Here is a 12,612-nt window from a genome sequence, read left to right on the forward strand (position 1 = left end):
TAGTCTATGGTAAGTCTTGTGACAAATTTTAAATTGTGGCAACTAAAGTTTTATCAGTCAAATTTTTTTCCGAATTTACGGAATACGAAGTGAGTTCCGTGATTTCATAGTAATTAATTATACTATAAACTTTAATTACAATGTCAGAAAATAAAGATGTTGCAAAAAGTGACGTTGATCCCGAGCTTGATGATTTATTGGACAGTAAGTGTTATTATTTCAAATTAAAGTAACCTATATTCGGGTTACACAACAATCCCTATAAATTTCCTCCTTCAACTAATCAGTGATTATTTAAAAAAAAAAACTTTATTAGTCGTAGGTTTGTTCTTTTTTCAAGTCAATATAATTAATTATATTGTTTGAGAATAAATTAATAATTGTATATATCTATATATAAATTCTAAATTAGTTTGCATATAAATTATTTATATTATGCTTAAAAAACTGAACATTGAGTTGAATTTTAATTACTTATTGACCTTTGATCTATTGCTCTTCATATATCAGTTTTCCATCATAAAAAGTACATATTTAGTATAATATAACTTTTTATGAGCAATTATATATTGCTCTGCTGCTGTGTGAAAGAATGAAAAAATACCATAATTTCAAGTGATAACATATTATCAAGCTTTTTGTTCATTCATTGTTCTAAGTTAAATACTTTAAAGTTTGTTAAATATTACAAGTCTCATTTTAATAAAATAGTTACCAATTATTATCTGTGTTATCGTAAAAAAATTTGAGTATACATCCTGTGATCTTCAGAAGTTGTGCATTAGCTAAGAACCTCAACTAATTTGATATAAGATATGAATAAAACATCTTCATCACCATCAATCGTCATCAACGTCTTATCATAAATGCATGGCATAATAGAATTTTCTTTTGATTTTTTTACTCTATAATATAATATAATATTGCATAAGTCAGAGATTCATTTAAATATATTTTCACACACAATCTTAAGGTTTAAACTCAAACTCAAATAACTTTATTCAATATAGAAGCATTACACTTTCTTATTGATGGTTAATTGAAACACTACCAATATTACCATACCATACCATTTAATTTTTTATGTCTGTATAAATCATTATATCAATGTTTGATTTGTTATATGAAATGAATCAGAATGAAATCAATTGACCATCAATAACAAACTGTAATACTTCTATATTGAATAAAGCAATTTGAGTTTGAAAATGGTTTATTACTTATAAATACAAATAAAGTAAACAAAGAATAAGTATGGGTTACATGTCTTCCACATCCAGCCACTGGCCTCTACCATATTAACTGGGTCAAATTGTTAAAAAATTACAATCTCCAAAGTTCTACACAAGTTTCTAGAACATTATAAATTTTTTAATGGCTTACTTTGAATATAGATTAGAATACAAGGACATAGTTTAACATCTGAACTGTTTACCTTTCAAATGAATAAAAAAAATATGAAATAAATAATAAATAAACTAAATTGAATAAGGCAACCTCCATATGGGCAAGAATAGACAAAATGCAGCATTTATTTGGTGGTAGGGCTTTGTGTAAGCTCTTTGTGGGTTGTGTTTCAATTTGAAACCTAGTGGAACTAGGTACAAGTGGCTATAACATCTTAGTTTCCAAGATTAGTGGCACATTGACAGTAAGAATAAATCATTTGCCAATCTATCCACATGTTTGATAAAAAAAAAAAAACAAAAGAATAGAGCCATCTAATCTATGCCAATAATAGTGTAAGGAAATCAACTTAAAAAAAAGTTTAAAATACTTGTATTAGTAAATCTAAACTTTTTCTAACTTAACTAATGTTTGAATAATATGTAATGCCTCAATGTCTCTTAGAGTAAGGTCAACATTCACACTCATAACTAAAATCATCAGAATGATTACGAGTGTGAATGATATATATTTATTTTACTTCTGTCTAGGTGCCTTACAAGACATGACTAAGAAACCAGAGCAGAGTGCCCAATCTGAGGATGGTGTGGCAGCTCAAAACATGTGGAGTGAAGACTTTATTAAGGAGGCTGCCGCTCAGTTTGAGAGCAATATGGCGGCCATTCTCGGCGGATTTAGTGGTGTGCCAGGTTAGATTTTTATGTTATTTAAAAAATGCTTATATGAAGCTTAGGGAAAAGATAATGGGTATGATTATTACTTGTTACATTAATGAAAAAGATGTATAATTAAAAGAAATGGATTTTTTTTAACTTATTACATTAATATAAGAAAGGGCTTATTTTCTGTGTTCAATTGTTAATTCATTATTAAATTCTCTTTAGGGATATATATAGATAGGAAGTGAAATATAATATATGTATATGTATATATGAGAGTTTTGTAGACTGCAAGCAAAAAAAAAGTAAAAGTTGTATTAAACCGTTTCCCACATTCATCTTAAAAAGTGAACTAGTTAAACAATTTTTGTATAGGTTGTTTTTATATTAATGGATATCTCAGTCTAAATTTAATTCGTCTTCCATCTTAAGAGAACCTTCACAGACTATGATATTAAATGTTTCTGTTTTTAGATAATTTTTTGTACTAATAATCTGCTTTTATTTTTCTAGAGGACCAAATAACTCAAGAACAGATAGCACAAACATTTTCGAAAATGGCAGGTAAATTATTAAAAAGTATATGTATTTAGTTTTTAAATTAAGTGAGTTTTTAAAGTAGCTAAATGTCCTACGAGTCAGATAAAAATATCTATTTTTTGAACAGATTATTTCATCATGCTCCTTTAAATGAAGAGTTGAGATGGCCCAGTTGTTAGAACGCGTGCATCTTAACCGATGATTGCGGGTTCAAACCCAGGCAAGCACCGCTGATTCGTGTGCTTAATTTGTCTTTATAATTCATCTCGTGCTCAGCGGTGAAGGAAAACATCGTAAGGCAACCTGATTGTGACAAATTTCACAGAAATTTTGCCACATGTGTATTCCACCAACACGCATTGGTATAGTCTGGTGGAATATGTTCCAAACCTTCTCCTCAAAGGGAGAGGAGGCCTTTAGCCCAGCAGTGGAAATTTACAGGCTGTTTTTGTTGCTCCTTCAAAGCAGATATTCTTAAATTCATGCAGTTTCCCTATAACTATAATTTCTTTATCTAGTAATAAATATCTTTCCTTTGGAATTACTTGTGTAGTAATTATTGTACTTATATTTTTATTTGTCAAATTACACAGGCTTGTTTTTTAATTAATTCTAAAACCGATAGTTAAACTGAAGTTGTGACATAATTATATTTAATTTACAGAAGCAGCCGCACAAGTATTAAAGCCCCCGACTGAAGTTAGTGAGAATGAAGCTGCACCGAGTGATCCAGTTGTACAAGAGAAAATTGATGAAGTAAGTATTTTTCTCCTGTCCTGGCCCAAACATTGAAATGGACTATTATTGAATTGGACTTTTAAGAAGTTACAGGGTTTTTCCTGTTCAGAAATTACTTAAAATATCACCGATCAAAACAATCCTATAATAAAATGGGAATCTGTTGTTTTATATTTTTTTAATTAGTGAGATGTTCCGTATGTATTAATGTGTCGAAATATTGAATTACTAAACTAATAAAATGTAACTGATACTAATAAGCTTAAATATCAACATTTAGATATGAATAATTATATTAGAGACTGAAAATTGCCAGTGTGTACGTACCGAAGTACCCCTGAAAGCACTTAAAGACTTCTTTGATGCCTGAATGAACTTTTTCTTATCATATTGTATATGCCATCAATGAATTAAGAGGCTAATTCGGTTGATATACACAATTGTGGACTATTAAAAGCCCCTCAACTTAGTGTTTGCAAGAACCAGTGCGGAATAGTAGGCTATTTAATTTTTTCAGCTCCTACTGACTTTTGAAATTCAATACGTTAGTTTAGTTCACAATCATATAATTAAATTTATTCTGAAATTGCAACTGATTACATGATTTGTGTTCTATGGTCCTCATTACATAGGCTTTTTCCCGTTATTAGTATGATTATAAACTAGGTGAGATGATATGTTTTTTGTCTATAAGATAATAACAAATTTGGTCTAAATTTGTCGCCCCACTAAATCTGCCTACTTAGCCTATTGATAAATCCGCCACTGCTAAGACCTGTAATATAACTCAGGAACACATCATTATTTTAATTGTTAAAATACTATTAAAAATCTGTTATTACTATTCCAGGTTTCAGCAGCCATATCACAGACGTTACAAAACTTGAATACGAACACAGAGACTCTTCAGACCCCCTTCTCCGAGCAGGATCTAGCGAATATGTTTAATAATTTCAACGTTAACGACGCGAACCAGGTAAATTTATATATAATAACTTCCTTAGAGGAATTATAGTTACAATATAATAAAAAGTATATGAATCTTATTTGACATAGGTGTAAATTTGAAGGACAATTTTTTTTTTTGGATATCAATTTTTTTTGTCGTGGTAACTGACCATAGACATTGGTAATTGGTTAAGTATTAATCTGATGGCATCTTTTTAAATTATTTCTCTCTCTCTTTCTGCCATTATTTGAAAGAAGAAAAGAGTTTTTTAAAAACTGAAGATAACTATAACACTTGTCCTGTCAAATATGTCTACAATTACAATAAGTAGATATCAAGAATTATTATACAGGGTTATTGGTAACTCGACGTGTATCCGTTAGGAGGTTAAAGGGGTGACTATTATGGTTTTTATAAAACAAAAGAAAAAAATAGATTTTAATTGATACCTTTTTTTTAAATAAATTTTTGAAGTTGCATTTATGACAAATTTTGAAAAAAGCTAAAAAATGTGATAACTCTAAAATGGTTCACTTTTGGAGTATGCGTATGGCGTTTAATTTTTTTGCAAATAATCACCCCTATCACCTCCTAACGGATATACTTCGAGTTACCAATAACCCTGTATGGTATGGCCGACATTCTAAATGATTAAAAGCACAGTAACTATAACTACATATTTATAATAATAAAACAAAGTCTCCCAGCCGCGACTGTCTGTCTGTATATTCGCAATAAACACCCAAACTACTAAACAGATTTTCATGCGGTTTTCAATAAATTTTATTCATATGTTTTTGTATAATAATAAAAATATTTAAAAATCTCATGTGAAACTGCGAAACTGGAAAGGGATGCCAGCCCCAATTATTTAACAATTAAAAAAAAAAAATTTTATTTTTTAAATATGAGACAACATTACATACATTACTCTGATCCCAATATAAGTAGCTAATGCACTTGTGTTATGGAAAATCAGAAGTAACGACGGTACTACAAACACCCAGACCCGAGACAACATAGAAAACTAATGATAATCTACATTGACTTTGCCGGGAATCGAACCCGGGACCTCGGAGTGGCGTACCCGTGAAAACCGGTGTACACACCGACACTCGACTAAGGAGGTCGTCATTTTGATAATTCTTTGTTACTTTCAGGAAGGCAACATGTTCGTTCCGTTCATGCAAGGTATGATGCAGTCATTGCTATCGAAGGAAGTGCTGTACCCGTCGCTGAAAGAACTCCTCGACAAATATCCTACCTGGTTAGCGGAGAATAAGGGAAAGGTTGAACAAAGCGAATATGAAAGGTAAATTACATACATTAAAAATGCTTATGTAACAGATGTTATTGGAACTAGAGTAATGGACTCTGATTGGTTGGTTATCCTCCCTGTTAAAGTCTTCCTGCTTTTAACCATACATCTCATGGTGCCATGTGAGGCGAGATTATGACAAATATTAGCAAAGCAATAGCCAAATTTCCACAAGTACAAAACCAATACACACTGGGGCCCGTAATGTCTAACAATGTAAGTTTCCTCCTTTTGCTTTTAAGGGTCAACAAAAATACTTGAATTAAAAAAAAAATCCCAAGTAATTCTAAATCAAATGACTGACCCTCAAACACTTCTCCGTAACTTGTCATAAGTTTTGTAAACCACTATCTTGCAATGTTAATAATATAGATAAAGAAATAATTTTATAAATATGAGACAACATCACCTACATTACTCTGATCCCAATGTAAGTAGCTGAAGCACTTGTGTTATGGAAAATCAGAAGTAACGACGGTACCGCAAACACCCACACCCAAGACAACATAGAAAACTAAACTACATTACTACTAAACTATAATTACATTTTAATAACAGTTACAAACATATTTGTCCATGTCGGGATCTCAAGATGTTACCTTACCTTACCCAGTAAGGGGGCCTCCCCCCTTAAGGTTTAATACCAAGCATACATTGCATAACCTGATTTGGAGACTAGACTAGCTGAATTTCTTTCGATGGTTTGTTTCGGTTGTTTTTCGGTGTTTCCTTTTCCGAACCGGTGGTAGTGTTTATTTAACATTTCTTCTTTCAACTATCAGTATGTGGATATAATGCTTCCATATTGAATAAATAAATATGAATATGAGACAACATCACATACATTACTCTGATCCCAATGTAAGTAGATAAAGCACTTGTGTTATGGAAAATCACATGTAACAACAGTACCACAAACACCCAGACCTAACCCAAACTAATGATAATCTACATCGAACCCGGGACCTCGGAGTGGAGTACCCATGAAAACCGGTGTACACACCACTCGACCACAGAGGTCGTCAAAATAATATATGTATAATAAATGAGTTTGAGTTCATACTAGCTGATATCATGATCATAGTGACCAGTGATTCTTCATGAAAATGCATGGTTTTAATAATTATAATATACTCTAGGTTCGAGAAGCAGCAATCTCTCATGCAGCAAGTGTGCGCTGAGCTGGAACCGGAACAAGAGTCAGACCCTGAAGATGTGAAACGGAAGAGGTTTGAGACTGTACTCAAATTGATGCAACAGGTATTATATATTACTGACTATATTTTACTTTGCGTAATACTAGATCGGTATTATCACCCACGTATTGTATGTTCTGCCATTAAAAAGACATACTAAGTAATTCTTAGTATTTTTGTGTTCCGGTTTGAAGGGGTAATGAGCCAATGTAACTACAGGCACAAGGCATATGACACTGACGTCCCAAGATTGCCATTTCTTAGGCTACTTATGTCTATGGCCACTTATATATTATATAAAATAAAAAAAAGTTCTTTACCTAAATACAATGTTATTTTTACTGTTTACATTTTTACATTAGTTAATTTTATTTTTATTGGTTACAGTAGTTTTCCAATTCAAATTGATTTAATTTACTTTACTAATTTATAGCTAGTTAACCTAATTAATTTAAATTTACCAATAAATGTTATCATCAATTAATTTAAGCAAGAATCCTTTTAGGGTAAAGGCCTCCTCCAAGGATTGCCATTGTTCCCCGTTGAGTGCTATTTGGCCCCACTTTGGTCCAGCAATTTTTCTGATATCGTCTTCCCATCGTGTTAGTGGTCTTCCTCTACGCCGATTTCCTAGCTATATATATATATATATATATATATATATATATATATATATATATAGCTAGGAAATCGGAAATATATATATATATATATATATAATTAATTATAACAATGATAAGTGGTGTAGTCCGCTAGCCAGTTAGAATTAAGTTTCTTTCATTAGCTCTCATTCACTCAATGTGTCGAATATGTGTTGTAAGTCCTTAACTTATAAGTTAAATCTAAGGAAATGTTTCACGCACTTATTCCAACTGGTTCTAATGAGGGATATATTATCGTCACCCATCGTCCATCACCACTGAGTATAAGATGAATGCATTGTAATTATTATGAATAATATTATTATTTTCAGATGCAAGACCTCGGTCAGCCCCCCACAGAGCTAGTGGGTGACATATCAGTGCCCCCCGAAGGTTTCATCGCACCGACCAATCAAGATTCACAATGTTCAATTATGTAGTCTATAACGAATTCAGTGCTTTTGTGATCGTTTTCAATAAAAAACGTGATCGTTGTCAATATATTGTTATTGCTTTCGATCATAGTGATCGCACATATACATATATCATATATGTGGTAACCACATAGCCTTAGAGTATTAAAGGTAATGTATATAACATTTAATATTGCTAAACGCGAGCGGTTTGCATATATGTAATTGGTACTTTTTTTTCTGATGACGGTACGTAATTTTTAGGTACGGTTGTCAGAAAAAATATTAATAAGATTTGTTCATTATTAGTTTTCATAATTAATTGATGATGTAATGATTGATTGGAATTAGAAATATATTAACGTAAATGATAATGATAGAAGTTACATATTCTATCGGCAGACAGCAATAATGAAGTTTTATTAATGTATTGTTTTATTTTGAATACCGGTTAAAAGGTGACATCTTATTTCTCAATATATGTGGCGCGTGACGATGTAATGGATGGTTATTTATACAAGATCAGTTATGATTAAAATCAGTCCATTTGTCAGACTGATGTTTAAATAAATAATATATTAACGTTACAATTTTTTTCATTTCAAGCATTTAAAAATAATTATTTTATTTCATCACTTATAATACTCTAAGGTATGAACACAAATTTTTGCTGCCAACATTTTTCGTTTATACTTGACTTAAACTAGTCTGAGAGAATGCCTGCCTGATAGATTTCTATTTTCTAAAAAATTCTAATTTAGTATAAAAACATTATTTTGCTGACCCTACTAATGAATAATATCATTAAAACTTATACAATAATTTAACTTAGCTACTTTTGTTTTCAATTTTCTTGCAATCACAACAGATTTAACGGCAAATAAATAATTTGAGCTTGAATTGAAGATATATCATTGGTCGAAATCTTGTATAATCTGTGTCATTAATTATAGATTCACAAATTTGTACATACATAGCTAAATGTTGTTTTAAATAAAGATATATCAATCAAGAACTGTTCTTAATACTTTAGCGTATTGCATATTATTTAATATTCAATTTTTCTCTTATTCGACACATCAGGGATGCATTTTCTTAGCTGGATTTCAAGAATATGAAAATTCATTTAGCGATCCCTGTTATATTATATATTTCTTTTTAAAATGTTATTTATTCAACTAGATTGAGGATTGTTTTTAATTTATACGAAATAAAATAGCTGATGTTTGTTTAGATTAGATTATTATTATAATTGTATGGTGGTTTGATGTGATCGAGGATGTAATATGCATATATATGCTACTATGTGTGTAGTAAACATTTTTATACAAAAAATTTATATATTGATTGTCGTTTTAGCTTAAAGGGTGTGACATTCTGTTTTTGATGAAAGTTGAAATTGTTATATGTCTTTTTGTTCGCTATTAATTTTCGTTTATGTAAAATTATATTAAAATTTGTACATGCCAAAGATATGTACAGTTATAGAGGTTTAATAAAAATGAAATCGTAAATCATATATTGGTGATAGTATGAGGTTTTTTTATTTCTTACCAGTATCTGTGTTTAAATGGGTGGGGGGAAGGATTTGGTGCCCCGTATAGATTTTACTTCATAGATCATTGGAAAAATAAGAGTTGTAAGCAATAAATGGTTTATTGATACTAGGGATGTAAGATATTAGTAAAAAATAGTATAATTGTCTATGTCGTTATCTCATTGTCTTTGATAGAGGCTATGTTAAGCCAATTACACAATGAAAAAAAATAAGAGATAAGGAACAAGAAATAAGGAATAGCACAGCAACCAAAACACAATAGGTGATAGGCTACAATATTCAACCAATCACAGCGCTTGAATACCTGATACTAGTTACGTTCCTTCCTTAATTAGTTAATTCCTTATCTGGGGGCACGGTAGTGCCCCAGCCAAGTCTCGAGCAAAACGGGCACGGCCGTACCATCTTTTTCGAAGCGATTCGCGGCTGTTTCGCACACACCCCCCACCCCCCCCTATATCTTCTAAGTGGATAAAGCTAGGAGTTTGGGTTTTCGGTGACTAATAGTAGGCATTGGAACAAGCTTAAGTTCTAAATTACATGACAATTTACACCATTTGTTTTTCAAAAGTTACACCATTTTGTTACTCACTGACTCACTCACCGATCATCAAAAATCTAAGGTATTTCTAGCAGACTTAGAAACTTCAAATTTTGCATCAAGATAGGTCGTTAGCCACATATAAAGGAAAAATTATAAAAACATTAAAAATAATATACCATAGAAAACAATTCTATATTTGCAGTTTGTCAAGAACATTGTGTATGGATTTTGACTGCATTGTTAACTTTGTTCATTGTTTAAGTATTCAATTGGATGAATACATACATAGAATAGAAAATAATAATATAAATGTAATACATAGATTATAATTAATACAAATTAATACATAAAGTTCATAATTCTTTAAATTTTAAAGCTCCATTGTATAGCGATAAATATTGTATGCGCGCTCGGGCTCAGGAGACAGCAATGACTCAATATAATCGATTCCGAAGTATACATAATATGTCCGCCCAGACTTGTCTACCTTAGTAGTAACGAAGCCTCAGAGAAGAAACAAGAGATAGAGAATGCTACTGCTTTGCTTGGAGCGAAGCAGTAGCTGAAGTCCAAGAAATTATGAGGTCACCTAAAAGAAATACACTTACAAAAAATAAATGGGATCCCACCAAAAACATTAAATGTAAAAGTCACTGTAATTATAATATAAAGAAAACTATTGATACAATTACTAAATGTTGATTTATAACTACATAATAACTTGAATCGGACTTGGCTTCTATGAGATCTCAAAACTTTTTACGATGGAAAGGCTGCAGCGAGAGGCTTGGCATATTTTACATTTAATGTTTTTGGTGGGATCTCTTATTCCTTATTTTTTCATTGTGTAATGGGCTTTAGACCTCACAGACTGTGTCATTGGCCTCTGAGGTATTCAACTGAACAACTAATTAAATATTTTAATTTAATTCAAATTATGTCTGTATAATTCTCTCGAGAATTTATTTTGGTAAATAGATGATTTAAAAAATATTTTTTAAATAAATTTAATGATGATGCGTGCAATATTGCGGAGTGTGATCCATCTAATCTCTCTTCTCAATAGTCAGTATATTCTTTTCTCGCTCTCGGCTCTCGGGACGTACCAGCCATAACCTGTTCGTGTCAATTAACAGGAGTTTGGTAGTGATTTGTTTTTGTCTAATAGTTCGCTAATCGCCTCTAGAACTTACGTACGTTTTGCGGTCGTCATTGCATATTGCTGCGGTGTGCCCAATGTGAACCTCGGCATATTTGACAACTCTGCGTTGATACGTGGGGGAGTTTGTCGAGGCTCGACGTTCTGTTGCCACAATCGTGACCATTGCAGAATCATTTCATCGCGTTTACGACTCTGAGAAACCCGTTTTTATTGCTGTGATGGAGGGATAAAGTTTGCACGGCAATAATAAGGAGCACACGCGACACGCGGTAGTCGGGACTAAATAATAGAATAAACAAAGTGCTGCGCTTGCGACGCCGAATGTTTAAAGATGAATCCAAGCGGAGGAGCTTCGGGTCCGACGGATCAGGGAATGATAATGCGCTTCTACATCAAAAATTACGTTAAAGTATCGATCGGCTTTTTGTTTAAATAAAACTAGTTATAACGTGGTCAGTCTACCCGTGACCACGAACGCTGTAAAGTGCTCGAAACGTCGGGATGTCCAAAATAATTAATATACGCTACTAAAATCCGTTATAACTAGTTTTATTTAAATGTGTAATAATCGCGAAAATTTAAGACGGCTTTTTGTTTTTGCTTCTTAGAGAGAAAGAGAGAGAGAGAGAAAGAGAGAAATAATTTTGGTGCCATTTGGACTTTGCAGAACTTGTGACAAAATCATGATAAAATCGGGATCAAATTTAAACGTTATAATTGGGCCGAATGGAACGGGAAAGTCGACTATCCTGTTTCCCATTGTTCCGGGTCTGGGCGGCGAACCGGCGGCCCTCGGCCGAAGAAGTTCCTTGAGCAGCTATTCAGTAAATACGGCTGTACCCAGGCTTCCACCGAAATTGACATCAAAAACAGGGACAGTTCCAATTTTCTGCGAGCCAATTTCTCGTTGCGCACGCTGCAATTTCATTTGATCCTTAAATCTTCAAAGAGAAAACGCAACAGAGCCGCCGCCGAGCTAAAGAAATCGGAGAAAAAGCTCAAGCCAATCCAAATCAAGCATTTATAAAAAATTGCGTAGGCAGACGCGGCGTGACAACGAGTAAGTACTAGCAGGGGTTGCGTCAAACATTTCCACCTGTTTTTATATAGCGAATAGAGCTGCAGAAGAAAGAAATGCGAAGAAAATATTTGACGGATTGCAGAAGGGACAAAAAATTGGGGAAGAAAAACGAAAGCTAAAGTACCACACCGAGATGGAAAATAATCGTAATAGCGAGGTCGCCGGTGGTGGCCAACAAAAAAACTACATAACTCGAAAATTATCTCCAAGTTATTATTGACGAAATGGCAACCGGTTGGTTTGGCTTTTTTTTTATGGTATTCCTTTCATCGTCAATGTGCCACTAACCTTGGGAACTAAGATGTTATGTCCCTTGTGCCTGTACTTACACTGGCTCACTCACCCTTCACACCGGAACACAACAATACTGAGTATTGTTATTTGGCGGTAGAATAACTGATGAGTG

At 32.6% G+C, this 12,612-nt stretch overlaps 1 protein-coding gene across 1 annotated transcript; it reads left to right on the plus strand.

Moving 5' to 3' along the window:
* Positions 1 to 15: 15 nt before the first annotated feature.
* LOC124541824 (peroxisomal biogenesis factor 19) lies at positions 16 to 8,448 on the plus strand. Its single transcript, XM_047119730.1, has 8 exons — positions 16 to 204; positions 1,938 to 2,096; positions 2,580 to 2,630; positions 3,271 to 3,362; positions 4,195 to 4,320; positions 5,454 to 5,605; positions 6,751 to 6,871; positions 7,781 to 8,448. The coding sequence occupies exons 1-8, from the start codon at positions 141 to 143 to the stop codon at positions 7,886 to 7,888; spliced, it is 873 nt and encodes a 290-aa protein (XP_046975686.1). The 5' UTR covers positions 16 to 140; the 3' UTR covers positions 7,889 to 8,448.
* Positions 8,449 to 12,612: the final 4,164 nt, after the last annotated feature.

This window comes from Vanessa cardui, chromosome 29, assembly GCF_905220365.1.
Source record: "Vanessa cardui chromosome 29, ilVanCard2.1, whole genome shotgun sequence".
Taxonomy (NCBI): Eukaryota; Metazoa; Arthropoda; class Insecta; order Lepidoptera; family Nymphalidae; genus Vanessa; species Vanessa cardui.